At 48.8% G+C, this 24,258-nt stretch overlaps 1 protein-coding gene across 1 annotated transcript in view; it reads left to right on the top strand.

The window, feature by feature from the left end:
• Positions 1 to 23,840, top strand: part of TGFB1I1 (transforming growth factor beta 1 induced transcript 1) — a 196,467-nt gene extending 172,627 nt beyond the window's left edge. The window contains exons 9-11 of the mRNA XM_069651591.1: positions 12,486 to 12,567; positions 14,336 to 14,484; positions 15,435 to 23,840. Of these exons, the coding sequence (XP_069507692.1) occupies positions 12,486 to 12,567; positions 14,336 to 14,484; positions 15,435 to 15,701 (498 nt within the window). The 3' untranslated portion in view covers positions 15,702 to 23,840. The remainder of the gene's footprint in view (positions 1 to 12,485; positions 12,568 to 14,335; positions 14,485 to 15,434) is intronic.
• Positions 23,841 to 24,258: the final 418 nt, after the last annotated feature.

Genomic DNA, 24,258 nt, shown 5'->3' with positions numbered 1-24,258 from the left:
AGCCCAAAAGACAATGACCACGGGGAATAAGGGACCAGACAGTCTAACAAAGCTGGAGACAAATGGCCTATGGCCTGTACACATTAGTACAGCGTCCTAAAGACACAGCCCAGCTTTGTTATATATGGCTGGTCCTAGACCCAGGCGGTCAGCACCCAATACATATACGCAGGGGGTAGGAAGAAAAGGGAGCCAGACATTTCAAACCAAATGTGAAAATGTGAAATAGTCCTAAAGGCCTGTAAGGCCAACACCAACAAAGCCCATGACTTCTGACCTTATAGGGCATAGCATTAAAATAATCTGAATGCACAAGTCCCAATTCTAAACCGGAGTAGAGGGTGGAAAACAGTTTCTGTGCTCAGCACAATGCTTCCAAGTAATCGGGATACATTTTAGACCCTGTTACCATGACAACTCGCTCCCGGGAAAAATAGTCACACAGTTACCAAAATTAGCTTCAATATATACAGTTATTTACTTGGATGAAAAGGAGAGCAGAACTTTAATAATACATTTAGAATTAAAGGTAAGTCTTAAAATTCCAGTTTGTGGCCTACAACTGCCGGAAACACTTGTGGGCCCAGTAAACATTTCCAGGTCCAAATGAGTACCTCCAAAGCCACTTTATGAAGGTTCCAGGGTGAGTAGAAAGTGCCACAGAAGTCACAGGGGGCTATCCACTTGTGTGTGGGACATTAAGGAACCCTCTGTTTTACCCCACAAGTGTGGATTCCAAAGCAAGTAACGCTAGAGAGGACTAGAGAAGACCCTAACTACAAGATCCACAGGTGGGCTGAACAACTGGAAGACGAAGGAGAAGTTGCGGCAAACCAGGAAATGTGATTGAAACTGATCTCCAAAGAATCTCAGTCACGTACTAGAGGGACCCCTGGTGGCAAGCATAAAGAATACGTGCCCACCCCAAGGCCCAGAGATAAGTACTCCTAGCAGCAGCGGCAGCTTCTGAAAAAACAGCTCCAGCACAGCGAAACAACCCAGGTAAGTGCAGACTTCTTCAGTGATGTGGTTTTCAGGAATCTGGTGCCAAGGGCTTGAATCCTCAACCAATGTCAGCCGAAATGAATTCAACTAAGATTAAACGATCTTCGCACAACAACGGCCTATGAGCCATGAGTGACAAATCTTGCGAGGAAGACATTCGGAGGATGAAGAAACCAATGAAGATAGATCCCAGCGGCTTGGTGGACAAAGAACGGTTGTAGGCCATTAGAAAACTCTCCCAGCACAGTGATTGCGGCTGGGGACAACCCGGGATGCCACAAGGAGCAGATGAGGTGGGATCTAGGTGTCCCAACACCTGTCCAGGTGGCAGCAGCTTCCAGACCCAAGGCCGGAGTCCCTGGTAGTCAATAGCAGGATGTATGAGTACACGGCTCAGACAATGGTTCGAGCATAGAAGACCTGACTCAGCACAGGAGCGCAGGCAGCAGGAGAATGTAGGAAGTCCAGACTGCAGCTTGTCTGCACAAGTAATGCCCTATTAGTCTGTGGTTCCCTGGCTGTCTTATTTAAAGCGACCCACTCTGGGCATTTTTATTCTGGAGTTAAACCCTATTAAAATTTGAACTAGAGGACAATTGCCAAAAACGTAAGCAGTGAGTGAGAATCTTAGGGGCTGGCCATTGCACCTGAACAGCATAAGAAGCCTGTGAAAGGGACTACTTGACAGTCCTCAGACAGTCATGTCAGTCATCATGTTTCTAAGAGCCCACTCATAGAGCTCTGAAGCATATCAGAACATTCCGGAAGCCCGAAACTGGATAGGGCCAGACATGGAGGAGAATAAGTGGGCAGTATTCCTGCTTCTGTTCTGATGCTGATGAAATGAAGCTCTGCTGGTGCTGCCGGACACAAAGTCCCCACCCAGAAGAGTAGTTACTCGGTGCTCTGGGTCATGTGGAGAAGGAAATAATTGGTTAGCCTCAACCTTGACGTTGGGTGTACAAGGGTCTCTGTGAGCCAACAAATAAAATCATTTTTTGGACAACTGAACAATGAGAGTCTTCTACAAAGCGGCATCAGCAGACCCCATCAAAATAGTCTACCATGTACCCCAAGGATCCTGCCTCTCGCCGACTATGTACAGTATATTTACCAAGCCCCTATTTGACAAATTGGACAGACTGGGTGTCACCTACACGTATTAAGCAGATGACACCCAGATCCTCATTCCCCTTTCAGGCAAATGTGTCTCTGATACGGCCTTTTTAAATGAAATATACCTCATCATTCAGGCATGGATGGCCACTCATGGCCTCTGCCTGAATGATGACAAAACCGAAATCCTGCTCCTCGGTTCTGCTGCCAACCTAAAGAAACTCAGCCCCAACTACTCTGCATTCAACATTGACGGCAATATAATTACAGTAGCCAAAGTAGTGAAAACATTAGGCTTTCACCTTGACTCCACCCTGATGTTGCAGAAACAAGTACATTCCCTAGCATCTTCCACCTCCTATACTTGCAAGCTCATTAGGGCATGCCGAGCTTTCCTAACACAAGCACGCTGTATCATCCTCACCAACGACTTAATACTCTCCAAACTTGACTACTGCAATGTACTGTATTTGGGAGCCAACAAATACATCATTGACAAAATGATAATCGTGCAAAATAAGGCCCTTAGAACTGCCCTTAACATACCTACTAGAGAACACATTTCTATTACAAGAAGAGAACAACAGTGGCTAAAAATTAGCGATAGGATCTCTATAAAAACAGCCACACTAACCTGCAAATGCCTCAATAATGCAGCTCCCCCCTACCTTGCAGAAAGAATAGTGAGACGAACATCAACTCACCCTACCAGAGCTGCAAATGCCTACTGTCTACAGACACCCAGATTCAGGTTAAAAAAAACCAGGAGGTAGTAGTTTCCCGGTTAAGGCGGCCCAGTACTGGAACACACTCCCACTTGACATCAGAATAGATCAATCCTACTACAGTTTCAGACGTAATATTCTTAAATGGTTACACTCCAACGACCCTCAGGACTAACCATGAATTACTTCAGTCACTGAACACCATCCTGACCCTAACCTTCTATGTTTGTATATATGTTTATTCTCCCTCTAGATTTGTTCAATTATTTACTTGTAAATGCTTTTCATGTACCTTTGCGCCTTACTTTGTAACTAAGCTTAAAGTATCCATGTATTCTGTTCTCTGTTGCGCCCAGCTACCTTTGGGTTTGGTGCGCCATACAAATTAATAAACAAACAAACAAACAAAAACAAATGGCAAACACCTGCAATTAACAGAGAGGACCAGGTAAAAGAATAAGGAGCTGAGAAAGTGTTGACGACACCAGGGAGGCTTTACCGAGTCCAGATGGAGGAGACAAAAGAGGACCTGGCAGACGGGTGAGGGTGCCTCCAAAGAGTAGGACTGCCGGGTCCTCCTGTGTAGATGTCTCCAGAAAACCAATATAAAAAGAAAGAAAAGGATATATAAGTAAAACCAGCATTCAAAGCTAATGGTCTGGCTGGAGGTATGCATACTACTTTTCAGGCCTTGAGAGTTGACTAAATAGTTCAGCACTTGCAGCAGACCTAGTTACCCCTTTGGTGAAATAACTCTGTATGTTTTTCAATTGTGTAAATGGACAGCCTAAAAGAAAGAAAGTGCTCAAAGATCGTTGATTGTTGCGCAGATTCTGGGAGGCCGGTTGTCTTATACTGGACAGCTACCTATAAGTTTGACAGTTACAAGTGTCCTTACTGCAGGGTTGGGTTCGCTAACGGCCCAGATTCTGAATGTAAGGAGACAAGCAGGACCCCGAACCCAAGCCGACAACTGGAGCTGAGAAAGCCTGAAGAAGAAGATAATTGAGTGATGCCGGAAACCAACATTGGCTCAGGCAACACCATCGAGTCACGTACCCCGCTCTTCTAATTGGCATGGAAGAGCTCTGCAAGCTGCCTTCCTCCCTCTGACTGCTGGGCTCAACCAGCCACCTGTCCTGCTCAAGTTACACCTGCTCAAGTTATGCCATATGATAGGTTGCAAGTAATCTTGCTAACTCTAAGTTGGCTTTCCTAAATCCTGTCTCATGTAGTGACTTTGAAAAACCTTCCTAACAATCTCTGATTCTATGATAGGTGGATGGCAGCTGACTGAATGGGAGACCTCGATTTGGACATTTTTTTTCTCCATTTACTTTTTATTAAACATTTTGCATAGAACAAGTCAACAAATTGCATTTGCAAAAACACATCCACAAAGAAAACATCTACGGTAACCCCACCCTCTCCCACCCCCTGCATGAAGACTACTCATGTACATACACAGGATTGGGACAAGAGCAAACAAGATTTGGGGATCGAATAGTAAATGTAGTCTGACACATTGGGCCTCATTCCGAGTACGGCGCTAACCAATGGCGCTATTAACGCCTTGGTTGACGCCGTACCCGGACCGGCAGCGCCTTGGTGGATGGCGGAATTACCGCCCCATTCCAAGGGTGGCGGTAATTTACCCTTCCCCATTTACCCTTCCCCATTCCCATTTTTGCCCCATAGGGCATAATGGGAGTGGGGAAGGCGTTAATTACGCCACCGTAAATTACGGTGGCGTAATTAACATCAAGGTCCCTTAGCGCCATGGTTTTTAACACCTGCTAAAAGCAGGTGTTAAAACCTCCATGGCGCAAAGGGAACTCGGAGTATGGCGGTAAGGGATTACCGCCACCGCTCTCGTTAGCGGTGGCCGCTATCCCTTACCGCCATACTCGGAATGAGGCCCATTGGGTCCACGAGATATGAATGAACCGGGTGGCAGAGCTCATAATTTGGCACAGGCAGTAGGATTGGGGCCTCACAGTGGGGGAAGCGGTCAAAAACTCAGAGCACTGCAGTCCTCGTGGAGCAGCAACAATGTCCAAACCAATAAGAACGCTTACATTGTGTCGTGGGCCAGCGCCGACAACTTCTCATATGTGAAAATTGCCCACCATTTGGAAAGCCACTCTGACTTTGAAGGTACTTTTTTATTCTTCCAATTCTTGGCAAGGGCAAGTCTCCCAGCCCTCAGCATGCCTTGGATCACCTTCGGGAAGGCACCCGAGTCCGTGTCATGAGATGGGATGCCAAAAACGAGCCCAAGAGGATGCTGCTCAAGGGAGATGCCCATAATGTCCTTGATCCAGCTCAACAGTTCTGACCAATAGATTCGTACATACTGGCACTCCCACCACAGATGATACCACGTCCCCTGTTGCCCACAATCCCTGGGACAAAAGGGATAGACACTGGGAAACATTTTTGACAGTTTGACCGGGGGAGTTGCCATGCGTGGAGGATCTTGAAGTTATGCTCCATCGCTGAGGTGTACAGCGTACCTGAGAAGAGGACCCCATAGATTTTAGCCCAGGTAGGGTCTTCTATCACCATCCAAAGTTTATCTTACCCAAATTGCTTGAATCCTTGCCTACCTTGCAGCTGCGCCGTGATCAGGTCCCCATACATCCTAGACAGGGATCCCTTCCTCAAAGAGGATTCTACAATTACCTTCTCAAGGGGCTAAAGGGGGCGAGCAAGGTCGTCATTCCATCGGGGACTGGTTAAGAAACCTTTAACGTGAAGATAATCAAAGATGGACATCGGGCTATCCCCCATAGCCGCGGCTAAGCTATCATACTCAATGAAGCTGTTCTGGTGGAAGAGTTGGGCGGCCTGTTCAAGGCCCATGTCCGAACACTGTTGCATGTTACGTAAACCTTTGTTACACAGATCAAGGGGAGGACCCCACAGAGAGGACAGGGGGAGAGGGCCTGGAAGAAAGGGCCAAGTTCTCTCTGGTACGTTTCCATAGAGCCCATAAGACTGATAATGTTGGGTGAGTTTTCACGTGGCTCGGGAGGTCTTTGTAAGGGGACTATAAAAGTCTCTGACTTTCCTAGGGTGTGTGTGAGAATCCTCACTATAGGACCAATAGGTGCGCATATCACCTTTCATGTGTTCCAACATTACCCTAAACTGGCGCGCCTTGTGGTATAGGTGAAAATCTGGGGACCTTGGGAGAGTCAAGGTTGCATGACACATCCTCGTTTTTTTGCCCTTTCATATAAATCGGTGGGACCTGAGATAAGCCTCTGGGATCGTAATCGGAAGGGACGTAAAGAGATAGGAGACGGGGAGGGATATTCATTTTAATGGATACCATGCGGTTGAACCACAACAGGGTCAGGGGAGCCCATCGGGCCAGGTCTGCTTTTATCTTGACGAGGATCGGGGAAAAATTCAGTTCGAAGAGGGTTCCCAGATTCCTTGGAATGAGTGTTCCATGGTAGGGGCTAGCATTAAGTTCAATTCTCATACTCCATGATGTCTCCCTCCCCCCGGTGTCAGGGTCACACTCCCCCATTGGCATTAAACAAGACTTTGACCCTGAACCTGAGAAGATACCGAAGGTGTGTATCAGGTCTAGGAGATTGGGGAGTGACACATTTAAATTGGTTAGGAAGGCCAGGATATCGTCCGCAAAAAGTTTAGAGTCTAAAGTCTAAATCCCCGACCTGACCCCCGTAATCACCTGGTGCTGCCTTATCGCTATAGTGAGGGGCTCCATTGCAAAAGCATAAAGGAGGGGGCAAATAGGGCATCCCTGCCGAGTCCCCCTGGAGAGGTGGACCAGAGCCTAAACCGTACCATTCACAGCTACTCTAGCGGTAGAACCGTTGTACCGAGAGGCGATCCACCCACAGAATGTTTTGCCCAGGCCCATCTTTCGCAAGAACATGCCCATGTATGGCCATTCGACCCGATCAAAGACCTTTTCCGAGTCTACTGCGAGAAGGAAGGCTTCGACGTTCTTACTTGATGATTCATGAATAAGATCAAGCGTCTTTCTAATGTTATCTGACCCCTGTCTGCCCGGGATGAATCCAACTTGGTCCCCGTGGACCAGGGACAGAAGGGGATTGGGAGAGACTCCATGAAAACGCCAGCATCAGACCCGTCCCCTGCATATTCCAAGTATAGAGGCGCCCATAATATTGGCAAAATAGCTCTGCTATCCCCGAGTCGTCTAGACATTTATCACTTCCTGGTGGCTGCAATGAATAAACTCTCCCACTGTTTTTAAGTTCCAGTAATTTCCAGGAGAGAATCTTATCCACCTTTTCCCCCTTCTCCATATATTTTTGCTTTAAAAAGGCCAGTTTTCTCTCGGTTTGGCCCACCAAAAGAGCAGCTAGTTTTGCCTTGAGCTGTTGAAGTTCCGCCCATTTACCCGGGAGCATCTAGGATCTATGTTTGCCCCTGGTTGGATGGCCTCTATCTTGTCCCTAAGGATCTTCTCTTCCCTGTCTCTTTCCCACTTCCTTCTTGCCCCCAATCTGATGAGAACCCCTCTAATTGTGGCTTTAAAAGCGTCCCAGACGGCGGCTTCCCCCACCTCCCCATTGTCATTAATAGCAAAGTACTCTTTTGTGGCTGCTAGTAAGTCTTAGCTCAGTTCTTTGTTGCGCAACAAGAGGTCATTGCACGACCACCCCGAGCCCCCCGATGAAGACGGTGGCATCCCAGTTTGGACTCTGACAAGGTTGTGATCCGACCACAGGACCACCTCCACCCAGAAGCCGGATATTCTCTCTCTAAGTGATTTGTCAACTGGGACATAATCAATCCTGGAAATAGAAGAGTGAAACCTGGAGAAAAACATAAATGAGGAGTCACATCCCTGCCGTGTAGAGTTGGAGTCTGAAAGGCCCAGTTCATTGTTTGTATTATGAAAGGATGTGACCATCCTCCTCTGTGTTTGTGTGTTTGTGTAAGGGCGTTCAGACTTCCTATCTTGCTCGGGGTAGAGCACCATATTAAAGTCCCCGCCCACAAGGAGGACCCCTTCAGTGAATGCCATGATTTTTGTTTTTGTCTCTTCCCAGAATTGGTTGTGCGCTTCATTTGGGCCATAGATCGACACCAGTGTAATCTTGGTGCCCATAATATCCCCCTTGACCATAACAAAATGACCCTCTGGGTCCTTATGGTGGGCACAAGCTACAAAGTGAGCTTTGGGAGACACAACTATTGCTACTCCCTTTTTCTTAGCCTAGCACGAAGCATGGAAAACTTCCTGTATCGTCTTGGATCTGAGAGCCATTTCCCAACCTCTTGCCCAGTGCGTTTCTTTAAGGAATAAAAATTGAAGCTTCAACCTGTTAAATTCTTAGACCACCAGGGATCTTTTATGGGGGGAATTCAAACCCCGGACATTCAATGAACCCAGCATCAGAGATTGAACTGAGTCAGCGATCAGGGGGACAGCGCTTTCTCAGCTTCCGACCAGGGGAGCTCCTGTATTCCAGGACCCCCTGCCGACTTGGTGCAATAAAATCCCTTTCCAAGAAAAAAAAGGGACTAGGTCCCCACTCCGTGGAGTCAAGGGAAGAAAACCCATTGCCGTCCAACCAGGCCACCAATGCCCCAGACCCAAAAACCAATTGCAACACCCCAAAATAAACCAAAACCAAACCCGCAACTTTAACCCCCCCGTCCACCCCAAACACCTGGATAGCCTGCGACATAGGAGATGCCATCTAACCAGGTCACCAGGGTTTACCTCCACCGGGTCTGAGAGTAAGATACACACCACATCACTGAGCCCCTCCACCACCCCAGCACAGAGAACAACATTATAGACCAACTCCCCCCATACCCCCAGGGCCAGCCAGCAGATTAGCTTTTCCACGCAATGTTATGCTCCAATGTGCGAAAAGGTTGTGGTCAGTCAGCTGTAGGCTTGGGGGAGGCTGGTGTCACCCTCCTAAATGTTCTATTGCCGCAGACACAGCGCCTTTCCGAGAAGCCATTGGATTTTCAGGCCTCTGAGGTCTCTCCCCCTTTGCCTTCTCGAGTGACTCCGAGGGGGAATCCCCCAACAATTCCTCGGTCACCCTTTGAATGTCGTCCTCTGGAACCAAAGAATATTTGTAGCCGTCAAACTCGAAGGAGAGGCGAAAAATGATGGCCCCATCTGTATCTGACACCCTTTGACTGGAGCCATTTCGCTAGGGGGCCACATAGTCGACGACGCGCCAGGTTGAGGGCCGAGAGATCTTGATAGATTGTGACCTGCGCACCTTCCAAGTCAATCGGGCCTTTCTTCAGAGTCAACTCCACAATCTTATTCTTTTCCGAGAAGTAATGGAATCTCACAAGGATTGATCTGGGGCCTCTAGTGGGGGCCCCTGCTCTGTGAGCCCTGTCTCTGGTAGGTTTGTTGGTAGAGGATCCGTCAAATAGCTTGTTGACCACCCCATTGACGATCCTTATGATGTCCGCCTGTGTCCGCCTGTGTTTCTCCTTCTCTTTCCGGGACTCCCGAGAACCTCAGGTTGCTACGATGCTCTCTACTTTCCAAGTCATCTAGTTTTAGGGTGCACTTCTCCTCCCTCCTCTCCAGTTCTGACAAGCCTATGTCCAGCTGGGTCTCCAAGAGGTTGATTGTGGTCTGGTTTGTCTCTAGGGCTTGGACGCGGTTGTCAGCCGAGTCCACCTTTTTGTCTAGGGAGTTCAATCGTTTGCTGATGTCCACCCTAAAGCCACACATCTCCTCCAGTAGCGCTGTCATGTTCCTATTCACTGATTGGGCATCCATTGTTTCCGATTGCGCGTAGGCTGGCATACTGCTCTCCTCTGTGGTGAAGGGCTGGGAGTGACAGAACCTTTGGAGAGAATGGGCCCAGTCCATCGGGAGATAGCCCGGCCAACAGCCCTGTTACGGGTCTCGGGAGGCCCCACTCGGGAAGAACCCGTGGGGGCCCTCGCTACACACCAGAGGGAGAAGGCCGGGAGTCTAAACCGATACCCCTCTTGTCTTCGGGAGCACGGATCACTCAGTTGGGGTGGCTGGCGTAGGAGACGTGTTTTAGTGCCAAAAGATCCCACTCCTATCCCACATACAGATGGGGGACTCTGAGCCTGTCAGAACACAGAAAAGAGGTGGGTATGCGTTGAAGAGGCTTGCGAATATTACTTGTCCTCCCAGTGTTAGTAAATGTTCTCGCCCCCTGTCAGGGAGCTGTGGAGTGCTGGGTTCCTTTACAGTGCTGAGTCACTCTCAATCTGGGACTGGCCAAAGACCCCTTCTGGGTCAACTGGAGTAGGGAGTAAAGGCCCGCTTGAAAGCACTGGATGGGCACTGGATTCAGTACACGTGTGATCGAGCTCACTGTCAGTGTTCTGCTATAGAGATCGAGGCAAGACCTCCGGAGTGAACCAGCGGTTGGAGGGAGGCAATTTAAGCCCTGATGTGGGGTGCCGGCAACTCATGTAGGTGATGACGCTGACAGGCTGCAGGAGAGTTGAGTGCGTGAATAGCTTGTTAATACTGCGACCCGGCTGGCCGTGCGAGAGCGGGCCACTGCATGGCCGTGGGGTTACAGCCTGGTGACTTGATCCAGGATAGCGGGTGCGGGCAACCTCCTGGGAAGCAGGGAGTTCTAGTAGGCTTCAGTGCTTAGGTAGGCTCCCCAGGGGTGAGAGTGAAGGAGGTGACGGCCCCCAGAGAGTCTAATTGGCAGGAGGGCCAAGCGGTGGGTCCCGTGGTGTAGTGCTGCCTCCTACCTCGTGTTAGAGAGGGCTTGCCAGGGTGCTACGCTGGGTGAGGGGGGGGGCCTTCCGGGGTTCTGACAAGTTTGCATATTGTTCCAAGGAGAGTGCTCCCAGCGGGGGCATTCCAAGTGAAACAGTCCTCACCCTGCGTGCCCCCCGACCCGCCCCCTGGTGCTGGCACTTCACTGTAGGAAGCTGTTGGTGCAGGCCGTGGATCCCGCCCAGCGGCAGGGACATCTGGGTTGCCTCCAGCAGTCTTCTCCGACCCGATCCAGGGAGGGAGGGGCCACGGGGGGCCAGGCAGAGCTGCCAGAGACCCGTGGGAGGGGCGCCCGGGGACCTCTTCCCCCGCCCTTGGTGCTCGGCGGGGCGTTCCTCTGTTCCAGGGAAGTTGATGTATGGAGAGGCCGTGCCACAAATTAGCTCTTTGTGGGCTCAGGGGCAGTGAGCTGATCCCCCCACTTCAGGTGGCACCCCCGTGTAGAGCCCCCAGCAATGGGGGGGACGAGGCAGAGTCCAGACGGGTCCAAGAAGGGGGGCCTCCCCTGCAATTCACCGCGGCGCCAGGGTAGACGTCCCCAGGGCCGCACCGCGGATAAGAAAACGCAGGAACTGAAGCCCTATTTTTACTAAGCTGGATCTACGGTTCTAAGCCATGCTGGACCTGGCTCCCTCGGTGCTCCAAGAGGTCGGGCCACTCCTGGAGGGGTCAGATCTTCTCTTCTGGGGGGTTAGGGTGGGCTCAGTTCCTGTTAGACCAACCCAGCGGAGGAGACCGACAGAGATACATTAGATCATCTCTGCGTGGTATACCGTCATTTCATCGCCGCACTTTTCATCGCAGGGTTTTTTGCTGCGATTTTTTTTTTTTCCGCAAAAAAAAACAATCACATTTTTTGGGGGGGTAAATTTAAAAAAAAATGGGTTTGGGTGTTCGGGATGTAAACAAAAGAAGAAAAAAAGGGGGGTTTGGAGGGGTTACCCCCCGCCCCCCAAAAAAACCCTGCAATGAAAAGTGCAGCGATGAAATCACGTAGAACCCTCTGCGCCCCCCCCCCCCCACCCCCCTCCCTGGTGGCTCCCCCTCGATTTGGATATTTAAAAAACTCACTTATAGATGCTTTCTGAGAAAATGGGAGTATGGAAGGAGGAACCACAGAGAGGGGTAAAATATTGACTATTTGCACCCAGGGAAAGGCATTCAGCCAGCCATTTTGGAGGCTGGAAACGTGCGCGTGAACTGCCAGTGTATGCCCGTGATTTCTCAGCCATGCGAGGCGCTTCTCCACCTTCACTGTGGGGAGGCAACAGGGAGATCCTTCCTGTTGGATCCCTAGGCCTTAACCCTCCCTGCCACCCCCAGAACATCCCGCACCTCTACTCCATTCCCATCTGCCTACCCTCTTATCTGCTGGGCAAGAACTTTCTGGGCTGGTCCTAGTGCTCAGTCCCGTCCTCGAACATCCTAGAAATAGAAAAGGGACTCTGACCGTTTCTATTTACTATGTCAGCGGCCATATTTCCTTTTTTTTCTGGTAATTGGGATTGGGATTGTGCAAAACGCATGTTGTCCGTCTACATAAAAACGTTTTGTACCTGGACGGTGCCCAGGGTCCGAATAGCTGTTAACTCCTTGTTGGGGGCATGTAGGGCCGGTAACGGTCCTTGACCCTCTCCAAGGCCAATGCATGTGACAGAGTGAAGTGCCAGGTCCTATGGATCTGACAGGTCCTACGCCACCCTTTACCCTATTCTTTCATATGTATTGGACAGCGTTCCAGCTTTATGATACTGCTTTGTGAAAGCTGTCTTGTGTGCAATGCTGTTTTACATTATTGCTATTGCCAGGTCATCCGTTCTTGCATTTGATGTATTTTTCATTAATGTTCCTCTTAATTCTTTCAGAAAATGGTGACGGCTCTGGACAAGAACTGGCACCCGGAACACTTCTGCTGTGTGAAATGTGGACGGCCCTTTGGGGAAGAAGGTAGGGTCAGGGAGCGGGTTTAGTCCACTACACCCTTTAACGACATGAGTGGGTGAGTTGGTGGTGGTGAGGGTATATTGGCGCGTGGCTATTGAAGAAGGTGTGAGGATGTGGCAGAAAGAAAGGCGGGTAAAGTTGATAACGTGCCACTGAGAGACCCATGGCCTCCTTTGGGGCAGGGCAGAGTGGAAGAAAGGGAGACGGGAAACATAGGATTGCCCTCTGCGGTCAAACGGTGGGAGAGGTGTAAGGTCAGAAGGGCCTTTGCAAGGGGTGAAAGGTGAAAGACCAAGCTGTCCCTTCCATGTGGAGACAGTTGAAAGTCCAGCTTACCCCATATGATGATGATAGGTGCGAAAGGTGAAAAGTCACACTTCTTCCTGCAGCGGAAGAGTTCCTGTAGGAGCTCATTTTATTGAGACGTGTAATTCGGCAGCGGGGACCTGTTACTTGTAGACATTGGGCCTCATTACAAAACTGACAGTTCGGAAATAAGGGTGTGGTAGCAATGTACCTGCACCCTTTCCAGACTGCCAGACTACAAGCATGCCGGCAGGGGCACGGAACTCCCAACAGGTCTGACCTGCCGGGTGCACCGGACCCTACCGGCATGGTTTTCACTCAAGCACTGGCACCGTTACTAACAGTGCTGGTGCTTTAGTCCTATAGGACTCCACGGGAATGGGGACTTAACCTTTTCCACCGCCTGACATCCCATTCCGCCGCCACTCATAATATCCCTAGGCACCGGGATGTCAGGTGGCAGAAACAGTGTTACGAGGTTGGCAGCAACCAGTCGGTCGCACCGGATGTTAACCACCAACCTCGTAATAAGGGCCATACATGTAGGTGGGTCCCCGCTCCTGAATTGTGGTCATTTGCCTGGCGGAGTGGAAAGGTGCAGGGCAAAAGGCTACATACAAGTATGTATGCCGCCTTTTGCCCTGCCCTTTTGCTCTCCACCATGCAAATTGAGTACATGCTGCCTGCCATGTGTGCATGGCAGGCAGCATTTACAATGAATCGCTACGGGCTCCTCTTGCTTTTTGCTGGCGCGTAGGGATTCATAGCATTTGTGGTGGCATGAAAATCCATGCCAGTTCAAGTGCTGGGAACATTTGTACAACGGAGAGGAAGGGCGCAGAGGAAATGCAAGGTGCATTCTGCCCCCTCCTCTCTGCCATACAAACGCAGGAAAATGGGGTGAGCCGTTAAGAGACATGCGCAACAGCCTTGCATGTTTCTTACTTCACGCCGCTACCAAGATGTGCCTCCTTGTGAATTATAAGGCCCTCCTGCACAAGGATTAGTGTGTGAGGGTTAAACAGTCATGCTGCCCTCTGTAGGACAAACGGTGAGGAAGGTGAAAGGCCAGACATCCACCTGCAGTATGTGGGATGTGACGGTCAGATTGACCCCTGAAGGGGGAAGAAGTGGAAGGTTACACCGCCTCAGCAGAGAAGAATGTGATATGTGAAAGGCTCGACTCCTTCCTGTAGTTTAGAGAGTGTGAGAGGTGAAAGGCCAGGCTGCTCCTTGAAGGAGCAAGAGGTGAAAGGTCAGATTGCATCCTACAGGGTGGGACTGGTGAAAGCTGTGAGGACTAAAAGGTGAGTGTAGGGCCTTTACAGTGACTGGTCAGACTGCGCCATGCAGAGTAGTAAGGGGGAGGGGTCACACATCTGACCGCAATCGCTGGGGGTGGGAGAAGTGGGAGGCAAGCCTGCACACTGCTTATCGTTGAGCCCACCCTGCTGATGTCTTCCAGGATTCCACGAGAAGGACGGGAAGCAGTACTGCCGGCAAGACTTCCACGAGCTCTTCGCCACGCGCTGCCACGGCTGCGCTCAGGCCATCCTGGAGAACTACATCTCTGCCCTGAACGCCCTCTGGCACCCCGAGTGCTTTGTCTGCAGAGTGAGTGATCACAGACCCACTGGAGGGGAACGGGTTCATATCATTGCCACCACTGCAAACCTTGGCACATATGGAATGATCTGTAGGGGACTATATCTAGTCTGGCCATCCCAGTTCATTCAGAGACCCTGAAGCATATAGAATGGTGTACAGGGGCCAGATGAGACTGGAAGCTTGGCGTGTGCCGATATAGCCGCATGGTGTGCCTTCAGCCTGGCAATCAAGCATCATATAGTGTAATGTTAATGGATCATACATACCCTGAACGTGAATGTAGTGCACAGAGAAGTCCACAGAGACACAGAGAAGTCCATGATGTCCTTCACTGGCCTGAGAGTATCACACCCAGCGAGAGATTCTTCCCTCGGCAGTGGAGTAACACACAGAGCTATCCTTGATCCCCCATCAATGGGTGATGGGCTACCCCTGAACTCAACCCTGAGCTTATCACTTCACTGTCAGGCGAGCAGAGCACCCAGAATCCCTGAGCTGCTTCTCTGGGTTACAGTGGAACACACGTGGCTGTATTCAGCTTCTTCCCTGGCGAATGCATAACACACCGAGCTACTTTTGAACCCTGATTTCTGTGTGCGGTCTCATATCCCTGTGTGGTGTTATTTTTCTCGCCTGCGATTTGCTTTTGCGCAGCCCATACCCAGCGGTGGCTTTCATGTACATGGTGGCAGTCTGTCTGGGGCAGACGTGTAGTCGGTGGTGGTAATGTGCCTTAGATTTCATATTGAACCATTTCATGCACATTCATTATCATAGGCGCGGAGTCGTGAGGTGGGCACCTTTCCGCCAAGTCCTCTGAGTGGGAAACCCCTATGTGGCTCCCGTAGTCTATACGCTCTTTCTGTCCCTTAACTGAGCGCCCTGTGCAGGTTTCTGAGCATTAGATGCCATCATCATTAGATGAGCAGCCATTAACCTCTCTCTCCCTTTTCCAGGAATGCTACACCCCTTTTGTGAATGGAAGCTTCTTCGAGCATGAAGGCCAGCCATTTTGTGAGATCCATTACCACAAGAACCGGGGTTCCCTCTGCTCCGGCTGCGAGAAGCCAATCACCGGTCGCTGCATCACGGCCATGGGCAAGAAGTTCCACCCGGAGCATTTTGTATGTGCCTTCTGTCTCAAGCAGCTCAACAAAGGGACGTTCAAAGAGCAGACCGAGAAACCGTACTGCCACCCCTGCTTTATTAAACTGTTTGGCTGATCCCTCATCACCAGTGTTCTGAAGTCCCGCCCACCGCTGTTTTAGGAGTGATCCAGCAGATCACAGCCACCAGCACCACCAAAGACCTGCTGACGCCCAGCTTCATCCAACATATCTGCTAAGCTATACACACCAGCACCGACGCTACCTGCTACCAGCCCTGCCTCGGCAACGATATCTGCTAAGCCTTAAGCACCCACACCAGCGACCTCCTGCCTGTCTGGTTTTCTCGAGGTCTTTGGCTGAGGGATAAGAACCAGCATTGAGCATTCCTTATGCCACTGGCCTTGTTATGCTTATTGACTGATTAACGAACACCTGCGTTCAAGGGTCCTTCTGCCTTGGTTTCGTTTAACTCAACGACAGTCTTCGGTTTCCTCCTGCAACCTCAACCTCTTCATCTCTGATCTCTGTTGTAAGCCTTAAGAACCGCTTTTGCCATTTTTCATTTTACAGGTGTTACTGTAGCCTACTGCCAGCTCAGCTTTTTAAACCCATGGGTAAAGCCATTAACACCAGCCTTAAAAAATCCTTCTTCTAACACCTGCGTTTTTATCTCGTGGGCTAAAACCATGAGAACAAATCATTAAGTGCTCTTCTGCCACGTTGTTTCTTCAACACTTGGTCTGCACCACAGCCACCATCACCGAGGGTTCTACCGCCCTCTGGTGCCACACTCGTTGACCAAATCATGATCTAAACGAGAAATTACTCTGACTGTCCGCATCTACCTTTCCTTTTTGCACATTTTTGGCAGTTGAAAATCCACAAAAGGTTCTGTGTTCTCTCTCATACAAATCGCTCACAAAATCTACAGCATCATGCGAGGTCTGGCGACCATCTCACCCACAACAAATCTTTTCTCAGGCACGAATGCTGTACTCCTTCTGTAGAGCTAAGCCGTCAACACTGTGACTACTTCTACAGTCAGTCACATATCAATGTCGATATCAAAAGAGTTCAAAGCAAAAGAAATCTCAATCGCCAGCAGAGTTCCACAGCTAGAGTCTCACATTTTTGCCAGAGACTGGAAGCTAAATTCTTACCATTGGTAAGACTCTCTGTGTGGCATGTCGTTTATCACGGCCAAAGAGACTTCCATCAATATCGGTGGCTTTGGACCGAGTCCTACGGCTCACCCATAAACACTGCCTATAAAGAGTCCTGCATCGAACAGATCATCGCCAAAGAGTTCAATGTCTTATCCATCCAAAGGTTCACAAGGTTTTTTTTGTGAACCCATTACTATTGTTGCCAAAGAATCCTACAGCAAAGCTATCAAAAATGACCTCAAAGAGTGCCACAACTAAACAATCAGCGCCGTCAGAAGAGCTTGGCAGGAAACGCAGGAAAATATTCACAACTGCGTCCTTCATTTAAACCAAGAACATTCTCACCAAAGTGTCTTATGGCTAAGTCATCATCATTCTTAGCAAAGGGTCTGAGCACGGAAAATTAGCAATATATTCAATAAATGCCCCTACCGCGAATTCGTCAACATCGCAATCCAAAAGTGCTACAGTCAAAGTACTGTTATTGTTGCCAAATGGTTTTCCAGTGAAACCACAGGCGACGTTACCAGAGGTGTACAGAGAAACCGTTTAATATCGTTGCCAGAGATCACTGTTATCGCTCAAGATTTGTAAAGTCTAAACCACCTGTACGGTCAACCATTAGTACTATGGCAAGTCCATCCACACTGTCAACGAGTCTGACAGCAAAATGATACCAACACGCAAATAAAAACGTGGCCGCTTAGACATTAACTTTGCCACTAGTGCCAGGTAGCAAAACTATCAATCATAGAAAATGGAGTGTTGCTGTGCCATGGGTTTTGAAGCAAATGGGTTAGTATTATTCCGTAACCTCTTCTTGCCAATCCACCATTGTTGCAATCAATGCATTAATGTACATCACATCTAACTCTCTTGACAAAACAGAGAGGACACCAAAGGAAAAAAACAGAGTCTATGTAAAATCAAACAAATCTGTATTGGGTTGCACAAGCAGAAGTTAAAAAATGGCTGTTGCCTGGTGGTGACCACCCCAGACTTGCAGTATATGTAACCCAAAAACAGTAGTATGAATCAAAAACAGAAAAACAAAAAGTTTGTGATCATTGGTAACATACAGAGGGATAAACACACACCTTATACATTCATGTTCTTTGATCACAATAAATGTACGTTTGAATCCGGGTAGGGGTGTAGGAAAGACGGGGAAGCAAGTGGATAGAGAGATGGAATGATTAGCAAGGAAAAAGGAAAACCTGAAGTAGCAAAAGCAAAAATAAAAGGTAGCAAAACTATCGCCATCAGTATGAATTTATATTTTACCAAAAAGTAAAATGGGGATGGAAACCATTAAACTCTTCACCAGGGATTGTTAAGAAAATCCATTAAGCTTCAATGGACGCTCACAGATATGCCATCGACAACACACCAAGGTGTCTGCCTGTGTGACTGTCCATACCTCCACCACAGTGTCTTCCAGCGATACCTTCATCTTCTTCACCAAAGTGTCTTGTAGCTAAACTATCAACACTTCCACCAAAGCGCCTGACAGTAAATACATAAATGTGTTCCCCAGAGTCCCACATTGAAACCATCAGCATTGTCCTGCAAGATACCGGAATTTAAACCATCTCCATCATCTCAAAATTACTTCTGCAGCAAAACCATCACTCTTCTCACCAAAGAATCCAACAGCAAAACCATCAATATTATTGCCAAATGACCCTACCTAAATTATCACCATCGTCTTCAAATACTGCTAGAGGTAAATCACCGACTTCATCACCAAATTATCCAACAGCGAAACTCTCACCATCCTCACCAAAGAGGTGAATTATCACAAGGGCCTGCCGCTAGATCCCGGACAGCATCATCACCAAAGAACCTACAGCGAAACCCTCAACATCCTCACCAAACAATCTACTTCTAAGCCATCTTCATTGTCACCAAGTGCCACCATAGCTAAAGCATCATTATCTTCATTGCCAAATATTCCTAAACTAAGCTCTGACAGTGCTAAACGTGGCATTTAAACCTGGGTTCCTGTTTTCAGGGAAGCCCTCTGCCATTCCTGCTTGAAATATTTTGTAATCGCACCTGTGCCCTATTAACACGGAGGACTTCCCCTGTCATTTGTTCTTTCATAACTTTGGCCTTAAAAACATTTTCTATTTTTCTACATTTATAAAATGCAAACTGTCACCTTTCAGCATCTTAATGCTGGTGGCAATGAAGTGGGAGGAACCACAAATGTTTACATCACCCGTCTGCTTTTTAGTTGCCTAGTTTGGTTGAAGCCATGCTTTCCTTTTTTAATGGAATTAAGACGGTGAGAAGTCGACCTAATGCCGCCTGCCAAGAAATCTCCCAGCCCTGCTTGATGAGAAAACATACTTCCTCCAAAACTATGAAGTATGAACGTAGGAGATTGAATAAATGTACATGTTTTTTTTTAGGAAAAGAGGGTTGATTTCCTTACAAGGCTTGCAGATGTAGGCATAATGAGCCATGCTGGATTCTTTTTTTCACTGGCTGGCGTCGAAGTCACCAAAAGGCATGGGATATATGATCCCGTGGTCCCAGTTTCGAGAGCAGTTGGGCACTATATCGAGGACTTTTGCCGTCTTTGTCGTTACGCATCCAGTCGCTTGAAATAGATTGCATTTCATTGATCTAACTGAGATGATACTAGGCTACTCACGACCATCATTTGAGTGTTCTCAGAGATATATTTCATTTAAAGAGGAGTTTACTTTGGAAGAATCCTGCTTGGTCTACATATGATATCTGTGAAGTTAATGAGAGCATGGAGTCCAATTTCCGCGCTAGACATTTGACCACCAATACAGGTGTGGTACCCATGTTCAAAGGACACGATTTTCTGAAGGCAGAGGGACCCCGATGTGGTCACAATTACGCTGGAGGTGGTTGGAACACATCCTGTGTTCCTTTCATTATTATAGACCAGGATCTCTGGGGATTCTTTAGATTTCGGTGCTTGGCTGTGTCAAGAGTGTCACTCGGTGTGGCGTGCTATCTGTATGCGGGTGTTTTTTTAACGAGTTTTGCTTAGGAGTTTTGTGACCCATTTGGTATGGTTTTCCTGTCAGTGAGTGTTTGTGCAATGCGATGTTACTTGTTTACTGTGTAGCCTCATTATGGGTATAATTACCAGGGTATTTTTGATTGCTGTGCCAACAGCTAGAATTATTCTCAGGACCGATGCGTTGTCACTATTGCTGGTGGTCCCGCATTCTCCAGCTTGAAATGGCGACTTTAGGCTAACATCGGTTATCAAGACATTATAGACCATCTTAGGAAGCTGGACAGTGGTCTCAAGAGAGTGGAAAATAGTAAAGGGCAGGGGTAGCAGTCACAGGGAGCAAGAACTGGTAGAGTGAGGATACCCCAGGGACAGCATTCTGAAGGCTGAAAGAGGTCTTGAGAGGGCAAGGGGAATCTTAAGCATAGAGATTTCTGGGAAAAGAAGCAGTTGTAGGGAGCATAACAGGATCTCAGGGGTCAACATGTGTTCTCTGGTTGCAGATCCCAAAGCCATGGGGGAGTGACAGGAGGTGATACCTCACCTTCAATGGCACAAGGGTGTGTCAATTCATTAATCGTGTCTGTTCTGGCACATCCCAGAGTTGACCAACCTTTGCTCTGGCCAAAATGGATCAGGATGCCAAACCACAAAGCAGCCAATCAAAGGGAGGATCTGTGTATCCAGCAACACCGTTCATGCAGTGATAATCCAAGCGCAGGGTGGAGGAGTTACACGTATCTCTGGGAGCCGTCTCCAAACATTGTCTGTCTCGCTGTCTGTGGTGTCTGTCAAGGCATTGGGAAGGATCCTACCAGGGTAACCTCTGCAGACTTCCTTTTTTGGTGGAGGTTCTTCAAGGCTGGCTTGTTTATGTGTCTAGCGAGGTGTAGTGGGAACTTTTCACTATCCGCACATCTCTCTAACTGCCGAGCAGGACGCTACATTGCGTGTGTAGACCAGGGGTCTATAGGATGGTGGTTGGAGAGCGAGGACCATAATCGAGGATTCTCATGTTCAGGCACAAAACGTTGCACGCAGAGAATCCTGTGCCTCAATGTTTCCTGAGGTGCAGAAGATAGCCTTCTCTATGAGGCAGTAGGGGAAAGGGGCCAAACGAGGCACTTCAGAATGAGTGAGATTATAGAACCTCACCCTCTTGTGGTTCGGGGTCTGAGGGCATTGCCCCCACACCTGGGTTCTATTGATGGAACGCATTCACTGACCACTTTCATGGAACCTGGCCAAGGGTGCAGTTGGTATGGATGCTTTGCTGCCCAGGTACATATAAAACATGGCGCAGCACTCTCCAAAACTATACTCTCAAACCATTAAAGAGCTCACCATTTTTGGCCTGCCTCGAAGTCTCCTAAACGCCTCTCGCCTTTCTTCGCTCCCTCGTCTTGGAGACTTTATCTGTAGCTTCCTCTTGCATGTCCACCCTCCTACATTTGTTATATCTTCTCTGCTCTCCTCCATAAGCCTTCCTCTCTGCTTGTCCCTTTTCTCTTTCCTGCTCCTCCCTGTCAGTCCGTCTTTTACGCGGAGGAACTTCTCAGGCATGCATGCTGCATTACCAGACAGTATTACTGTTCCTTCCTCTTCATGATCTCAGGTATCGCATTACATGCATCAGGTTCCTCACCAGCAGCAGAAGCCTGGACATGTCTCCATGAAGGCATTTGGACATATGTTATTGTACATAAAAGCACTTATATATATATATATATATATAAGCATGCACTTGGGCATATATAAACATGCCTTTGCACACCCAGGCACTTAGAAATCCATGTCTTTGTACATTTGGGCACTTTGAGATGTGTCTGTGTGTACGCAAACAATTCGTTATATATGTATTTGTACATTTGGGCACTTAGAAAAACATGTTTTGTACATTAAGGCATTACAAATATATCAGTGTACACATAGACGCTTAGAATATACATGTGACCAATGAGGCACATATGTCTCTCCGGACTGGGATGGGTGATGCCGGTTTAGGGATTTACTGATGTGGTGGCCTACATGCCTACATGTAAAGATGCTAGACATAGTGCCGTGGTCTGCATGTCCGATCCTCAGAGCTCAATTCGAGGGTAGACGCGGGAGGGCGTAGCCCTCCCCGCCCCACCTTTTTCAGAGGGCACCTTGATATGCAAATTTCCGGTGACACCACATTCAATTGGTATGTTAATGAGTCCCCCCACTTAGGACTTGACCCCTACCGATACTCATGAACTAAATCCAGTCAATGATTCCAGAACATCCACCCAAAGTACATTTGAATGCACTAAATGTAAATGGGAGTTAGCAAGTGGTTGGCCTGAAAGCCCGGGATAGTTGGGGCTCTCGGGAACCAGACTTTGAGAACCATGATCTAGACCAGGGCTCTGCAACCTTTGGCTCTCCAGCTGTATTGGAACTCCCCTCAGCCCCTACCAGTATAGTGAGTGGGGCAGGGTCATAGGCGTCGTAGTCCAGAACACCTGGATAGTCTCAGGTTGCAATCTAGACCATGGCTTGGAGGGGCATCAGGTTTGATGGAGGAGGGATATCTAGAGGGCAATGGGATTGCCTAATCGAATGAATGAGGCAAGGGTACAGAACATAAAGGGCTGTTTGCCAACGGCATAGAGCTGTGTAAAGGGCATTCAGAGTGTAGGGGGCAAAAGTGAAAATGAAGTTGATGGGGATACAAGGTGTGGGGGGCACCGTTACCAATAGTGAGGGGTAGGGGGGCAAGCCCAGTGGAAAGCGGGCCAAGGAATTAGGGGTTATACCAGGCAGAGGGATACCCATACGGAGGAAGGAGAATATGGAACAGGATACTGGTATTCCAGTAGCGATGAGGGCAAGGGAAGGAGGGAGCTGCATGGCATACGGCTACCTGGTCCAGTGGAGCAGGGCGGAGTACAGGACTGGCAGAGGCACCTGTACTGATTCAGGCGATCATTGTAAAAGGTTTCGGGGTGGGTTGAGGTCAATCGGTGCAAATCAGGGCACACAAGGTACGAAGGAGTGGATAGGAATGGTATGCAGTGGCACGGGTGACGAAGCAAGGGAAACACTGTGTGCCACAGGAGGAATTTGGTCCCTGTACCTAGGGAAGGGGGGCACACGGAAGGGGGAAGCGGAGTAGCTACGCAGATGGTTGGGAGTGCTGTGGCAAATCCAGCCTGGGAATTGCCCTGCAGAATGCCACAGACCGGTTTCTCGTAGTTCTCCGGACATCGCGGTGGATTAGAGGGTCACCAAGTTATTCCAACCCACACAAGGGTGTGCACTCGAAGTACATGTACACTCTACAGAGCGAGAAGTAGCGAGTAGGTGAACAGGGATCATGGATCATGTGCCACACACATAAAATACCCAGTAATAAAGTTGACATGCACTTCATCTCTCCAAACCACAATGCCAAAATGAAAGCCAATGGCTATCGAGCACTTGCCCAAAGATATATCAGTATTGGAAGTGGAATGGTAGGTTACCCCACCCTTAGAAATCGTGGGCGTGCTTTGTTGTACGTTTGCCCAGCAGGATGTAGGTTTTGCCCAGCATTTGGGGATAGCTGTGCCAATGAAGAGGATATATGCCAAGGACAGGGTGCAGAACTTTACAGATGTTGAGAGGATATAGGTCATGGGCGTGGTACACATGTGTGTGGGGTGGGGGCTGTGTTGCACTATTGATGGAGAGAAGGATGTTTTTGTTTTGCATGGGTGACCTACATGTGTTCATGGGTGTATGGGAACGTATGAAGAGAAGGGCACCTGGCCTGGGTGGGATACGAGTGTGGGGGTTATTTCATGACGGGAGCGTGTGCTGCAGAATGTCTACATTACATAGGATCCCTCCGGTGGGGGACACAGTTTGTGGGGGATTGCCGGATCCCCTGAACCAGGCATCCTTTCTGCCTATGAAGGCTTTGTTTCACTGCTTTACAATATCTATTGTCACACTCTTGTATATCGTATTCCCCTTGTATCTGTTTTATGAGGGGTTGTGTTGTGTTGTGTTGAAGGACAATCATTGTGTGAACTGAATACACAGATGGATATGAAGAATAAAGCTCTAAGCACCGCTGTCTGTGATTGGCTTGTTCTTTCCACATATGCAAATGGCACACATCACACACCGGGCTGGGGTAGAAATGCCACACCGACAACTATGAGGCCCACAATCCTGAATGCGCAACCCTGACACAGCGAGATACAACACTGCATCAGAGACGTGTTTCACACATCTAGATACATGCACTAGCGAGGCAGTCACCACTGAGACAAGCGCACCACAAACCCAGGGACGCAACAGCGCACATCATGTAGGACACACCGGAATATAGCTGTGGTGGGAACACAGCTGCTGGTCTACCCACACATTAGCCATGTCCGGGTCTGCATTGCCATCGCTGTCATGTGCCTGCTGTCCATCACCCTCTGTTCCCCCTCTCTCCATGCCTTCTCAAGTGGAGCCCCCCAATAATATCCACAATATAACC

This window comes from Ambystoma mexicanum, chromosome 3p, assembly GCF_040938575.1.
Source record: "Ambystoma mexicanum isolate Mex_15411 chromosome 3p, UKY_AmexF1_1, whole genome shotgun sequence".
NCBI lineage: Eukaryota > Metazoa > Chordata > Amphibia > Caudata > Ambystomatidae > Ambystoma > Ambystoma mexicanum.
This window is presented reverse-complemented; position numbering and strand designations above follow the sequence as displayed.